A 15,352-nucleotide genomic window follows, 5' to 3' on the forward strand; every position below is an offset into this window, starting at 1 on the left:
AGGTAGGAGAAACAATATCACACAGAGCAACAGACCTCTGGAGATTATGAAAGGATATCCAAATTCCAACACTCAATACGAGCCACATAAGCCTGCAGTCCTTTCCTCTCCAGTTTGAGCTGGAGATAAATGGAAATCAGTCGCACAAAATGTAGTTTTCGTCACCAGGTGCTTCCTTGATAACGATCTTCAATCAAAATTTATTATGCTTCGTCGCTGTAACACCTTGCTTTTCTCTGAAATGTGGATGAATAACGAGGGATCAAGACTGAATTCAGGTTTATCCTTTATTTAGTGTGAAACACAACCTTCACGGGTAGCGCCCCCTAGCTGTCGTCCTCAGTAAATCGTGGAGGACTGGGATGTTGCAGGACATAACCTGGAGGTTGTGATGGCTTGGTTTCCATGGCTACCACACCCTACATTTAGAGAGCAGCGATTTCAAAAAAAGAAAAAAGCTGGCACCTATCTCACTCCAACCCTCCAATCGATGAAGGACAACAGACAATTTTTTGACACGTTTGCTTATGACGATTAAACGAAAGTCGACTGGAAGGAACCGTAGAAGAAATGGTGCCTAAACAAATCAGAAATCCGACCACCACTACAGAATAATCTGGAAAAACAAGTTATGGATCAGTACCTATGTAAGAATAAAACATTAGAACGAACAAGAACAAGAACAGAATAGTCATATGTTTCATCTCATTACACAAAGCAGCTCAGCCTTATCAGCAGTCCTGATATCCATCAAGAAAGAAAAAAGCTTTTGACAACTGTGCAAAAAAAAATCACATTCCAGTATTTTAACATTGTGTCCCAGTTCCAAGATGTGACCTTTGGGGTCACAGTATGTGGTCTCACCTTGGATATACTAGTGACGGGTCCATTGTGCGCGGCTTCTATGATCATGACCATGTAAACGTGCCTAAAATAAACCCGTAAGTAGCCCTGTTGCCCCTGAACCCTGATCATACTGAGCTCCAAATGGGCAGAACTCAATTAACAGAGGTGGCCTGTGGAGTTTTTTCACCATCAGCGAGGGGGGGGGGGGTGTACTGGGCGACCGGCTTGTTACCCCCCTGGTTTCCTGGGTTTTCTCATTCCATGGGAGGAACCACAGTGTCTTGCTATGGTACTGATGACACCAACGGGACTCAGCAGCTGCTGATCCCAGACCAGTTAAGAGATTACACAGCCATAAACCAACAGGATAATTGTGTCAAAGATGATGCCTGTTTTCACAGCACTCACCACTGGATATTTATAATAATGCTGAAGTTTGCTTATTGCTTAAAAAGGTAAGTATAGAGTCACATGGACCTGGCAGTACTGAGCTGCGGTTTGCATCTGGCTCTGAAGGTGCACCGTGAATCGGCTTCATTCCAGCTCGTGTTAAGTCCAAAAATATCCTGTTTATTAAATTAGCTGCATGACTGAACTCATACATGTACCTTATAGTAATTGAGGAAAAAAAGCTGAATTTATCTTTGTTCATTTTATTTAATCAAACATAAAATTGTGTATTTTTTTTATATTAATTTAAATCAACCAGCCAGTAGGGCAATGGTTTTGTTCTTTTATTATTATGGGTAAAAATGATTAAAAACATCTTAATATGTCTTACTATGCACTGCATTCTTAACTGACACAGTCAGCCTTGTTAAATAGAATATTCTATACTGAAGTGTAGGAGCTGAGTGGAATGAAGTGCAGGACCAGGGCTGAAAACAGCTGGTACATCCATCCATTCATACCTGCTTATTCACTATAGCAGTGCTTCCCAAGTGTGGCCCTTGGGGACCCACAGCAGTCCACATTTTTGCTCCCCCCCAGCTCCCGGTGTGGGTCCCCGAGGACCGGATTGGGAAACACTGCCCCACAGGGTCCCGGGGAGATTGCAATCCCTCTAAGAGCACAGGTTAGGGGGCAGCCTGGACGAGAGCACTTATACATCACAGAACATGATGAAGTCTTGGCATTAAAATGTGCCTTTTCTATGTGATAATCTGCATTATAACATCTCTCCCACTGGGCCGCAGCCGTAAGCCGCTGGGTTCTCAACCCAGATCGGGGCCGGTATGTGGGAGTCTGCACACAACGGTAAAGTGCCACTGAGACACTGTCAGACGATTAAAGCTCAAAGAAGCCGGACCTTATCTGCCAGCTGGGATCACCAATGCCCCCGATTTGGATAAAAGCTGAAAGGAAAAGGAGTAAAAATAAGAAAAATGTTGGGCCATAAGCTCAAATCCAAGCACTGTTCTGCGAGCATCAGACAGATCCCAAAGACGTATGCATACAATACACACTTAGCCTGCTGCAGATTGCCGGAGAAACCTAATTTTTCACAACTGCAAAGAAACAACGGCAAGTAGTAAAGAAAATTATTGGACAACCATAAAGTGACACGGCTAGGCATAAATGGCTTGGGTACGTCACTCGGATCATGTGCAAAGTTCTGTGTCACTGTCACTTGCTTGTCCCATAGTGAACACAGGAATTACAAAAAAAAAAACAAAAAAACATGATTTCTAAAAAATCTAGATACATCTATTATCTAGGTACATTTTTCCAGTGATGTCACTTCCTGACCGCAAACACAAGCGTATAGGATGGAGACGGGAGTAAATAGAGAAAAAAAATAATAATCACGGCGCGTGGGAGGCACAGGAGGATACAGGAAGAAAGCAGCACCAGAGGAACATGGGAAATCTGCTGAAAAGCAAAGCTGATTGGCTACAGCATCAAGGTCAACAGCTCGCGCCTGCCGGCCCAGATCCAGCGGACCGGACCGGAACAGGACGCTGCTGACAATGGTGACGACAAGCTGGCTGAATCGCCACCCTATTCATGCAGCTTCTGCTCTCCCCTGCCCAACCACCACCGCCGTCTCATGGTGCAACCGGAGCTTCGGTGAAGGATCTCACCTCCACTGTGTAAACAGTGACAAGAAAAAAAACGAGGCGTGCATCCAAAAGAGATGAGGCTTCACTGCAGGGTTCAAAAACAAACAATGGGGCTGCCATGGACTGGGACGTCCCCCCAGGGCAGCAGTTTGCAGAGTGAGGAGGGGGCCCACAGGTCCTGAGACAGGGGTCGAGGGTCAAGGGTCAAGGGTCGGGAGGACGTGGGGGTACAGGCATCTGACGCTGGGCCTGTTTATTTCCCGCTGTAGAGGTCGACGTTGCTGGAGCTCAAACCGCGGCTCTGTCTCAGCCTCCCCGGCTCAGGGCCCTGCGAAGAGCGAGACGCGGCCACAGCTCAATGCGAGTGACATTAAAAGCCGGCGTGTCCAGCAACGCTGGGGGTCCAGGCACTGCCGGGTGGGTGAACTTTCCAGATGGGGGAACGTTACTCGTGAAAAACACTAGTGACACATTTCCAACACTTACTTTAATCCTCCTATATACACACACATACATAATAATGATTATTATATCATTATTTTGAGTCAGATATTTGAAAGAACATGAGAGGAAAACAATAATAGAATTAGCAGAAAGATGACTAAAGTGTGCTGCTTCGCAGGTAGGCGTAGGAAACTGCTTATGAACTGCACAATGCACTGCTTCATTTTTTTTTAGTGTAAAAGGTGTTTTGGTAAAATAGTTGTATTACTTTACAAAAATTATAAAATGTATTAGAATTGTGCCAGTTACTTGAATGCCGGAAACTCAGCATCAATGAGTCCTAGCTATGCGGCCCCAGAAACTCACGAGGGGCAACATGTGAGTCATAGACAGAGTCCGAGTCAAAGACCTTGGTCACTGAGTCATGGAGAGTCACAGACTGACAGTGTTAATGAGGATGCCATACAGTGACTCATCTGCGTACCTCCTGCAGTAAAGCCCACCCCCCAGGGGCCTCACCTGAAAGGAGTCATCACTGGTATTCAAGAAGTTCAGAGAGTTTGCCCGTTTCATGCTGGGGGATGGGAGACAAGCAACCTGTCAGAACAAGCCAGCCTTCACATGCGGCTCTGCAGGTTTAGCCAGTATCCTGGGCCTGCCCCCTGTACCTCGCGCACTGTCACTTTGCTGGATACAACCCAGGAGAATAGAATTAAGCAGCACTTGTGTTTCTCAGAGTAGAACGGCCCATTTCTTTATTAAAGGCACTTTTTATGCAAAGTAACACTGGATGGCTGGTGAAGCACATTAGCATAAGGGTACAATGACTGGGCCCGTTCTCAAAAGCAACAACCTGTTGGGTACATGTCCTTAACCATAATGCCACCTGCTGGCCACCAGACGTTCTGCGGCTAAATCTCTCCTGGTTGCCGTGAGCCTTAATAGCTTTTCTGTTTTACAGTGCTACTGGAAATTGTGACCCCCCCCCCAACCCCCCAGCCGCCACACTCCGTCCCCCCACCTCACCTGCTCTGCATTTCAGGCTGCAGGTTTACTTGCAGCTTCTTCACCAGCATCTCGCTGCTCCTGCGCAGCACGTCCCGCAGCTTCCCCAGCGAGCCGCTGCGCCTCAGGGCCCCACTGCCATCCTGCGGGTAGAGCCCCATGGGTCAGACCGGCCGCCCATTGACCTCTGACCTCTGACCCCACAGTGCCGGCATGTGACTGCGGATGACCACAGGCTGCTGTTCATTCTGCTGAGGTGTCGCCCTCCACGTCTGATCGTAAATCAGCGGCACGTGTCGCTTAACCGTATTTTGACTGTTGATGACATAAATGAGGTGGAAAACCTCAGGCTTGGTGGGATTCTTCTGCTCTGTTAATCACTCACCTGTTTCAACTGCTTCCAATTGGTCTAACACAGGTAGACATCATACATTAATTTAGAATCGCTTCAGGTCTGCCCATTACTACTGTGGTCATAAATTTAGAGGAACAATCCCTGTGGTGTGTTTCGAGCAGAGACGTAGATTTGTCTTGTCAGCCATGTGGCAGTCGTGGGGGGGGGGGGGGGGGTCTGCTTTCTCTCTGTGTAACAGAAGGTTTATCTGAATGGACTTCCAGTCAATGACCCTGTTTGTATCCGCATCCCCCAGCCCTCACCACAACCTCGCCTTTGTTTGTTGTGGATTTCGAACTGTGAACCTTTAGAGTTCGCCACACTCGTTAGTTCTGTCACAAAATTAGATCTGTCAGACCGCAGAGACAAAAACATATTCTATGAACAAACAAGACCCCCCACATCTTCAGTGGCCCCCGCTTTAGCCTTGTGGTAAATGTGGTGCCTATGTCTAAGTGGGTATTCATAGGCTCATAAATGCAGGCAGTTGTCTGGGTTGCATATACATTTTCATAGCATGCAGACTTAGAATTAAAGGGCGTGCCCCTCCCTGCCAAACAGCTGGCTGCAAGCCCCCGCATCCTTTACCCTCGCTGCAGGGACGAAACGAAACGTGCATTTCAACTGATTGTTCTGTGAATGTCTTCAAACGAAGTTCCATAACGTTCGTCTAATCAGCTAGCTGTGATATTGCGACGATTCAGGTGAAGGATTAATCAGAGCACCAGGACCAGCATACACCTGTTTGCCCCCAGCTCATATTTCTAGAAGAGCAGAGAACACCACCGTTGATATACCCTGACTCATTCCAGGGAATTACCAGTGAACTGCACTGCATACTTCCTTGTATTTAGTTTTGAACAACCAGCCTAAATTCTGTAATATCTTACATGACATTCAAATATGAAACTTGATTCTACTTGCTGTTGTGATAAGTTCAATAAAATCATGTGAGGCTTGTTTTGAATTGCATAATGTTTACACCAATGCATTAGACGTGTCAATGCTGCACCGACCGCAATTTTATCCAGTGCCAGGGCTGCTGAGGACCACGCTGCCCAGTAGAGGGAGCAAAAATTTCCTAAACATTCCTACACATGATGGAAAAATTGTAGTTGACCAAAATGTCCACCAGAGGGAACTGTGAGCCTTTGAGGGAGTGTTTCTTAATGAGCGTACACAGAAAGGATTCTCACACAAATCAGACAGTCTAAGCCTTTAAACACCATTTTATCATTATAAGTAATGGAAATACTTCAAGATGGAATACTGCATTAAAATATAGATTATTTGTTAATGTTTTTGGTAATCGGAACACAGACACAAGGATGGTGTATTATTACTTCTGACACTGAACCTTGTATCCCTTTGAGATTCTCAGAATCACTTCTTTGACAGCAGTTTCCGCGGCAAAATGTGGATGATGTCATCTGTACCAGTGCAGGTGTAAGAAAAGCCAGGCATAAGCAATTAACCCCTTCATCACTGCTAAACATGTGCTTTGCACTATAGAGGGCATGAGTACAGAAATGGCTGGTGCATGAATTGCTCATGGGTGTGCCTGAGATAGTGTGACTATAAGCACAGTGAAAAGAAAAGAGATGCAACCTCCCAAACACACTTCCAGGACTCCTTATGATTCTGCCAGAGGCATCGGCCATCGGCTAATCATGCCTAAGAATTATGTTAGGAGCTTAAATAGCCATTCTTGGTGCACAGCTCTCAAATGGCAGTCCTGAAGGGGTTAGCAGTTGGTTATTCACCCGGGACATCAGAACTCCAAAAACACCAGGGAACAGAAACTAGGCCAGTCCTACGCCGCATGCAAGGCCATAAATCCCTCTCCCTGTTTCTTTCCAGGATGGCATGTGGTTGGTCATTTATGAATCAGTGAATTAACCACAGGTTTATGTGAAATGTTATTTATGCTGCTGACCATCTAAATTCACCGACCTTTGCCAGCCCTGCTGGGGAGATCACCCTGGCAGATGGTGGGGCAGAGAGCAGGCAGCAGGCGGGCATTAGGGCCGTGCAGCGAAGCGGAACAGGGGCTGCCTGGCAGAGCCAGGCCCGCATTAGCGACAACTGGCAGCCTTGTAATGCCACAGGTCGGGCTGTAGGGGGCGCTGTGCCGGAAACTTACCTCTGGGACTGAACACAAGAGCGTGCACAAGAAAACCACTCCCAACCTCACAAATGGAAATCTTTATTTAAGAATGTCAACAGTGGTGGAGTAACATTGATCACAATGCAAAATGGCGACGGTATGTGGCGTGCTAACATGGAATCTACTGAGCTTTCACAGAGCCTTTTCATACTGATCTAGAAACAAGGTTTACAGTTCAATAGCTCAATAAATAATAGGCATTCCACTACACACAGCACGCACACGAACACACTGCGGTGTCGACAAGAGCTGTGTGTTTATTCAGCTTCTGACTTCCCCTTTGCTTTCTGACGCCGATATGTACTACATGGGGGTGGGGAGGGGGGAGGCTTTAAGAATGTGCACACACCTTAAATCCATAATACGATATATATAACCAGGCTTAAGCATATTATTCAAATATTACATTCAAATAACTTAACACTTAAATATGAATACCTGTCATAAATATCAGACTGCCTATCGGACGTGACACGTGCACAGAAAAACCACCAGGAGGCGCAATGATCCGGAACACGAGGCTGCACATGCCTAGTAGAGTTTGTGGGGTTGGGAAGCATGATAGTGACAGATTTTAAAGTATAAAAACAGACCCAGCCCTCCCCCATGCCCGCCTGACAGCTACGTTTCTATTCCTGTGCCACCTGGGTCACTTCATCCGCTGTTTTCCATCACGCACTGAACCCTCGCGATGGGGAGGGGGGGCCCCTCAGGGGTGTGGCTGCCCCCCTCCCTTTCACTGCAGGCTTTTCCTTTTTAATACATATACAATGTTTCTTTGTAAACATGGGCATTGCTCAAAGCTTGGGGAGGGGACAGACAGGTCCACCCACGCTTTAACAGATGAAGCGCGATTAGAGCACGCCTCGCTCCAAAGCAGGGCAACACTGGCAAACCCAGACGGCGTCTTTAGCATGCTAACCGCGTCGATCAGCCCCCCATGTCAGTACGACCTGCCCTAATACAACACCCATCCCAATCTACATTAATTCATAATTCTTAAACATCCCCAAGCATTACAAAAATTATGAAACCTAAAATGAATTAGAAAACTCTAAATTAAAAAAAATATTAATAAAACAAGATAACGTCCAAGACGACAGCTAGCTACCCATCTCTGTCCTGTATGTCCTCCCTTTCGAAGAAGAAGCACAGCAACATGCAGTTAACAGGAAAACACGAAGTGTGTGGATCTGGGACCCCGAGCGGGGTGTGTGTGTGTGTTGGAACGGCAGTGCGCATAAAACTTCATCCAAATTTTTTTTTTTTTTTTTTACAAACAACCGTATATATTAGAGAAATCAGACTTTCTGAAACAAGATGGCCGATTACTGGCACCCGAGCAAAGAGATTGTATTTAGTTGTGGTTATTTGGTTGCTGCAAGTGGGATCAGCTGGTTTCCTCCAACTACTAACGATGCAATTAGAGCATGGAAGGTGCCAGGGGTGTCTTGGGGGGGTACTGCCCGGGTCTGAGGGGAATCGTGAAACTCAGCCATCCTCAGAGCCCTAGGGATGACCGTTGGTACTACGGAACCAAGGGAAGGGGGGTGCGAAGGCGTGGGTCACGTGGGCAGACGTGCCCCGGGGGCCTAGGCGCCCACCTTCCCAGCATTCCCTGCTCCCTTTGACATCACCAGCTCAGTCACCAACATACAAACAATGCAGCACATAATGAATGTGAGGAAGATGGGATTAATTAGTGATGGAGATTTGAGAAGAGGGAATGTGGAAGTGGGGCAGGGGCTCCTGGGAGGAGGGCGCTAACGAGGGACGCTAAGCGTGGCTGAAGGCGGCATGTCCCCACGATACTCGGTTAAGAGTTCGACGAAGCAGTGAGAGGCTGGCAGATGTCGCCCAAAAAGACATCGGATATGGCGGAGGAAGGTTTCACATGGGAGTATAAAGCCGGACGGGACGACGGGAGAAATCCTCGGATTTCCCTATTTGTTGGGGAGGGACAGAGCATTTGGCGGGAAAAATCGCAGCGACTTAAGCCTACGGCAGGAAGGAGAGAAGAGACACACAAAACGAGGTGAAATTAAGGCACTGTTCAGACAAAAAGATCCAGAAACAACACGAAAGGGTCAGACACCTGCAGCTGGTCAGTCACAAAGCAGACGGGTGTGTTCCTCAGTGTCAGGCTTAGCACATTCAGACACTCCCCAGCAGATCAGCAAGAAGAACTGACGAGCATTTGAGCAGTTCTAAGTTTACTGGCACTCTGGTACTGGTTTACAGTACCTAGACTTTTTACCGGTATTTATAGAGACCATCATCTCTGCCAGATCATTACTCCCACCCCTGCTTGAAGACAAGCCTGCACATGCAGGCCGGGGGGCTGCGTTACACTACACCGAACCAGCCTGAACACTGAGGACACACTAGCCTTGAAAGTGCTGAAGACGGCAGCTGCCCCAGTGAATTTCACCTGCCTGGGCCACAGGTTAAAAACTACAGGACCAAACCCCTGAAATCAGTCAGCTGATCGGTTACGTGTGACACCACTGATCATTTAGGAGACCACAATGCCCAGGCCTTCTGGCGGGGGCAGGTGTTTGGCTCCTCCCTCCGTAGTCAGCGGGCAGAGAGCAGGTAGATACGTGCTGCCGGGTCCTTACTACAGCGGCAGAGGCACAGGGACACCCAGAAGATTATTCTGCTTTCCCAGTCTCGTATTTGAACCCCACCAATTAAACTAGGGACCACTCTGGGGGGCTTGGTTGTGTGCCTTATCAATAAGAGTGCCCCCTCATGGTCAGTCGAAGTGATGCAGCCCATTCCTTACGAGAGAATTTAGGTGCTGCATGAACGACCAGTCGATACCGAGCGGCCGATTATGGCACCACTACGGCAGACGGTCACAGACGGGGTTCGTCGTATTTTCAGGGGTGAGGCAGCTGCCAGACTTTTGATCTTCAGAAGCACAGAAGTTATATGCTGCTCCAGGGAAGAGGAGTGAAACCAACAATATAACATACAAAGGTAAATACTGGCCTGAGTACATTACCCAGAATACATTACAAGGTTTATTGTCTCAGAGCCTATGAGACAGCTCCATGGTTACCGATGACCTCAATGAAGAGGTCTGGTTGCCACGGACACTATCAGCAACCTTACAATCCTACCTATGCATTAGTACACATGTGTTTTGTATTGAACTACAACTTATACCATAATTCAGTAAAGATATTCTTAGTGACCTTACAAATGGTAGTATGTTCAATATTGTCCTTCCGTAGTATTTTTCTTCCTCAGATATTGTTATTCTTATATAGTCACTGGTGTTTAGGCAGAGCAAGCAGCTCATCTCATTACCCCAGAGCAGCATATGTAATAAGAATTCCCCCCCACCCCACCACCATCCCCACCGAGCCCACAACCCTTCAGCTGTAAACAAGAACAGCACGTAAGGGGAGAGTACAAATCCACAAGGAAGAGGAGAGGAGATCTGATTGGCTGATTGGTTGTCGTGGCAACACAGCAAAATTAAACAGAGGGTTAGCAGCACTGAACAAGAAACAAAATAATTTAGTGAGAGAAGACATGCAAGCACACTGTTAGAGAAGGCGCAGGCACAAACACAAGACAGATTACCCATGCACAGAACCGCCGGAGGACAAGCAAGACACTGGGAGCTGCAGCCGAGGGCATCGCCCTGCCCCCACACGGCTCTCTGATGCAGCAATGACCTGAGCCTCCGATTGGCTCAGCAACCACAGCAGCGCAGCCAATCACGGGCAGACACTCCAAAATGTACTTCTACTGCTTTCTGAGTCAGTGAAAACAAAAGGGAACCACCGCGGATAAAAGGCAGTACAGGAAATCAGAGATGGAATAAGGACCCTCAGAAGTAGTAAATCTTTCGGTGTGTTTGTGTTAAGCCCTAATTAGTCAGAAAAAAAGAAAATGATATAATCACAAACACAGACGTGCACATGCGCACACGCAGACACACACAAGCCCAGTTTGGGCAGCTATGAGAGAATACAGCTAGTATATGGGTGACAAAGGCATTGGCAGGACTCTAAACGCCTCTTGCTGAGGCACAGAGTCGTAACCCCACCAGTGTGGAGACCGTGCCCCCTCCAGTGTACCTGCTGGCTTCCACCCCCCCCTTGTGCCCTGACCAATGCCAGCGAGTTCAGCTGGCCAGGACCAGAGCTGAAAAGGAGCCACCTCAGCTATCAGGGGGGGGGGGGGGATCACATGCAAATGCAGTCATTTAAAACAAATGCAAATGTGTGTCATCGGGATGCATCCAGCCTGCTCTACAGGGCTGTGCCGCCTAACAACCTCCAGCAAAGTTGAGCCTGATCTGAATTCAACAGCCTGACACACAAAGATAAGCTGGAAGGAGAACTGACAGTACAAATGATTTAACTGCTGCACCGGAAAAATCCAGAACTATTCCTTCCCGAGACATCCACTGTAGACCACCCCCCCAACCTCTAAAAGCATAGCTTTTCAGCCCCCCCCCCCCCCCCATAGTGTTATTCGGTACAGTTTTAACCATCACTCCATAACATTTATGAGACTAAGACTTGTGGTGAGGAGTTCAAATAGTGAATTTTAATCCCGATGTTCTTACCCAAAAAAGCTACAGTACGTAATGTTCCATGACTGCCTTTGTGCAAAACACACGGAAGCTCTGAATATCTGAAAAGGCAAGTAGCTATACTGGGAAAGGCATAACATCTGACAGAGGTGTTGAAGTGAGCGGGGCTACAATAGAAACCCAACAAGGACCAAAAATATGTCAAAGTGCAGCGAGATGAGGTGGAAACACGCAGAGGCCATGGGGATGGCAGTTAATGAGTGATGTGGAGCAGGACTCACAGACCTGAGTGCAGCAAGCATTAAACGGGCAGCAGTCACATGCTTTTGGGACTGGGGTGCAGAAGGACGGGCCCAAGCTGGTCATCTTGGAAACACGGGTATCACTCCAGTCTGGTGTGCATTTCACAGTTCCAGGTGCCCCTTTCGCCTGCTCTACCTCCATCCCAATCCCATCTGCTCACAAAATTGCTCCCCTCAATCTTTGATAGGAGGGCATTCGTTGGACATAACCTGAATTAAAACTACTTTGTGGTTGGTATGGGAGTCTAGGCTCCACTTCCTGTCCAGAGATCCAGCACGAGCAGGGTTTGGCTGGTTCTCTAGCTCACGTTAAGTTTACGCAGGGGACCATGAACACGTGAGTCCCCTTGCAAAGGGCTTTTCACACACATTCTGCCTGAGAGCTTATGAATTATCGAATGGATTCCACTATGCGAATTTCCAAGATGGCCAGCTGAAAGCCGTAACATTCTGGATCTTCACTTTGAAGCACATTAACAGCTTGACAAAAGCATCTGGCATCACAACAAGCAAAGTCACAGAATGAACGAAGACTAAACAAGCCAAGGTATTAAAGAATGCCAGGACATTCAATCAGCTCTGAACTTTTCCAAAAGGATTCTCAGGAGGACCTTAGAGAGGACAGTGAGAATGATGGACTGGTATATGGGAGGAATAAAGAACAAAATAAGGCCATGGCACTGATGGTTTGAGGTATCAACGTTTTGATACGTTCTCATCTCCTCATCTCAGCTTAGAGCTATGGCTCTGTCCTGTTTTTGGCCTATTTCTGTGACCTAAGTGCATTATGGGAAATCATACCAGTCCATCAGCTCAGCAGCCACCATGACTGTCCCCGCCAAGGCCACTGTAAGTGAAGTGGAATTGTACTCACCCCATTCCACTCTACTCCCATACTCACTTCTTCGCCGGCGTCTGAGCCGCTCTCGTACTTGACGCTGCCTGCCATGCTGTCGCGGCTCTGTCGGCGCTCACCTTCTCCATCCTTCAGAATCTCCACCACGCACGTCTGGTTGACAGGGTCAAGGCCCTAAGGACACACAGGTGTACGACAAAGGCGGCATGGAAAAGTTACATCTTGCCCAGAACTCGTCCAGAGGGGACAAGGCTACTACTGTGGGTACGGCAGGACGTTCGGCATTTCCAGTATAACGACGACGGGTTTAGTGCTTCAGCCAAGCAGCACTTACCATGTTGGTCTGGATCCCAAGCAAGCAAGAAAGACAGAGGGACAGAGGCAGCGTGAGGTCAGTCACCCTCCAGCAAAGAGCACAGACTGCTGACATCAGCTAAGTCAGGCTCCGAAACAACACAACAGGACCCAAGTCACACCTGACCGGGTCTGAACTTGAACATTAAAACTCTGCCCTCACCTCTCTGAGCTTACTGCCAGTTTGTGTGCCCACATGGTCCTGGGTCAATGAGTGTCTGCATATGTGTGTGTGTGTGTGTGTGTGTGAGATAAGCAAGTGGCCATTTGCCTCTCTAACTTCCAAGTACCAAAACCTTATCAGTTTCAGCACGGTATGCTTCAGATAAGCAATCAAATGTCAGACTGTAAGGAAAAGTACCCACAAACAGAAATGAAAGTGTGTGTGTGTGTGTCTGTGTGTGTGTGTGTGTGTGTGTGTGTGAGAGAGAGCGCGGTGGGGCTAGAGCTGACCTGCCGGCGGGATCGCAAAGCACACTCTTCCAGGGTCTCCGCGGCCTCCATTTTGCCCTGTCGGCGGTACAGGGCCCCCAGGTTCCGGAGGGTGGTGTTCACGGTGGGGCTGTGGAGGCACAAGGCACTATGTGTGAGTTACCTAAACTGCACAGCTCCGGTCTGCGGCTTGAGACTACACTTCCCAGCATGCATCTGTCTCCAGGCGTCACAAGGCCAGAGTAAGTGTGCACACTGAGCCCATACCTCAGCTGGGCAGGGCCGGTACACACACGCGGCTCTCACCTGTTGACCTTGCATGCCTTGTACCAGCCGCCATACTCAACGTACGGGGTGTTGTCTCTGTGCTTGCCCTGGAAGCCAGTAAAAATATACGTTGAGGGCACTGGGGAATGGTCACCAGTGGGAGAATAAGGCGTGATTATCCCACTGCCACACTCACTTTGCTCATTTCCTCCCTCTCCTCAGCGTGCATCCAGATGGGCTTGTTCTCACCTGTACACACAGAGAGTCACTGTACACACAGAGGGTCACTGTACACACAGAGGGTCACTGTACACACAGAGGGTCACTGTACACACAGAGGGTCACTGTACATACAGGCCGTCAAAGGCTCCTGTCTCACTCACTCCATGGCAGGATTCTGCCACACACGGCAAAATCAATACATGTGTATATGTAACGCAAGCTACCCAGACGGTTTGAAGTGGAGTAACCTGATACATACAATCAGCATTAAAGAGGCTGGCTTCTTCTCAGCACCAACACTAAACTAGAATTCAGACCGAAGGGAGTAAAATTGTCCAAAAGCCCCATTCACCACCTTGCTGACCACTGTGTGAGCTGCATTTAGACGCTGCAAGGCGGCTCCTTAACCACAAACACACACCTGGACGGCTCGACTCACCGTCCACGGATCCGAACTCCTTCTCATGGGCGCGGGTGAGGATCTCTTTATACAGGATCTCCGCCTCTTTGTACTTCCCCTGCTTCAGATAGCAGGAGGCCTGGCAGGTGAAGAGAGGCATTAAGGTCATGGTGGAACAGTGCCTTTCATGGAGGACCCCTGTGTCGTCTGAGAATCCGCCCGACAAAAATGCACCACTGTGATTGTTCGAAAAGAGACTCCTCATTCACAGGTGGGGGTGAGTTCTAAAACCAGCACTACGTTCCTGATTTTCGGGTGGGAAAGTACCTTATTCTCCCCCCCCCCCCCAACACAAGGCCCTGTTGTGACCTGATATAACAGATCCTATGTAGTGAGCGTACCAGGTTGTTCTTGGTCTTGGCCACGTTGGGGTCATCCGGGCCCAGCCTGCACTCGTAGATCTTCAGGGCCCGGCAGTAATAGTGCTCCACCTCCTGGTACTTGCCCTGGTTCTGACACAGCAGGGCCAGGTTGTTCAGCTGCTTGGCCACGTCTGGATGGTCCTTGCCCAGCACCTGAGAGGGACGGGACAGTCAGGAGGAAGATCATAGACCACCGTGGCCCATATTACAAAGACCTTAAACAACAAATCTATGATCCACAACTAGGTTATCCTGGATACTTTCATGGAAGTAGTTCCCTCACCCCTGGTTTAAATGGCCCTTCTACTACACTGCAGTCATTTTCTAGTCAGGTTCCTGAGAATTTGGACACACCTGTGTCTATACTGGCAGGAGGAGACCAGGCCAGGAGAACAGTGTCATAAACACCTTAAAAATAGACCTTAAAAATAAACAGAATGGTGCAATGCAAATCCTGCCAATTCTGCTTTCTGTAGACTCGTTGCTAAGGAACTGCATCGATTTTCTGCATTCTCTCCTGGGGTCAAACATCAGCTCACATATTCATGTTCTCATGGTGAACCCTGAAGCATTTTCTGCACAGAAACCTAAGTGTACTCATCCATAAGCCACTGAATGAA

The 15,352-nt window shown here is 48.2% G+C and overlaps 1 protein-coding gene across 6 annotated transcripts in view; it reads right to left on the reverse strand.

Annotated features, from left to right (window-relative positions):
• Window positions 1-273: 273 nt before the first annotated feature.
• LOC111835678 (kinesin light chain 1-like) overlaps window positions 274-15,352 on the reverse strand; it is a 29,068-nt gene continuing 13,989 nt past the window's right edge. For 3 of the 6 annotated variants that reach the window (XM_023796223.2, XM_072709469.1, XM_072709470.1), the window contains 9 exons: window positions 14,712-14,885; window positions 14,350-14,449; window positions 13,885-13,937; window positions 13,728-13,795; window positions 13,443-13,551; window positions 12,654-12,809; window positions 4,380-4,501; window positions 3,873-3,927; window positions 274-3,237 (listed from right to left, as the gene is read on the reverse strand). In XM_023796223.2, coding sequence (XP_023651991.1) covers window positions 3,163-3,237; window positions 3,873-3,927; window positions 4,380-4,501; window positions 12,654-12,809; window positions 13,443-13,551; window positions 13,728-13,795; window positions 13,885-13,937; window positions 14,350-14,449; window positions 14,712-14,885 — 912 coding nt within the window. In that variant the 3' untranslated portion in view covers window positions 274-3,162. Of the gene's footprint in view, window positions 3,238-3,872; window positions 3,928-4,379; window positions 4,502-6,942; window positions 8,918-12,653; window positions 12,810-13,442; window positions 13,552-13,727; window positions 13,796-13,884; window positions 13,938-14,349; window positions 14,450-14,711; window positions 14,886-15,352 lie in introns of those variants that run through there. The other 3 variants (XM_023796225.2, XM_072709472.1, XM_072709471.1) reach the window with 3 other exon arrangements.

The sequence above is a fragment of the Paramormyrops kingsleyae genome, chromosome 3, assembly GCF_048594095.1.
Source record: "Paramormyrops kingsleyae isolate MSU_618 chromosome 3, PKINGS_0.4, whole genome shotgun sequence".
Classification (NCBI taxonomy): domain Eukaryota; kingdom Metazoa; phylum Chordata; class Actinopteri; order Osteoglossiformes; family Mormyridae; genus Paramormyrops; species Paramormyrops kingsleyae.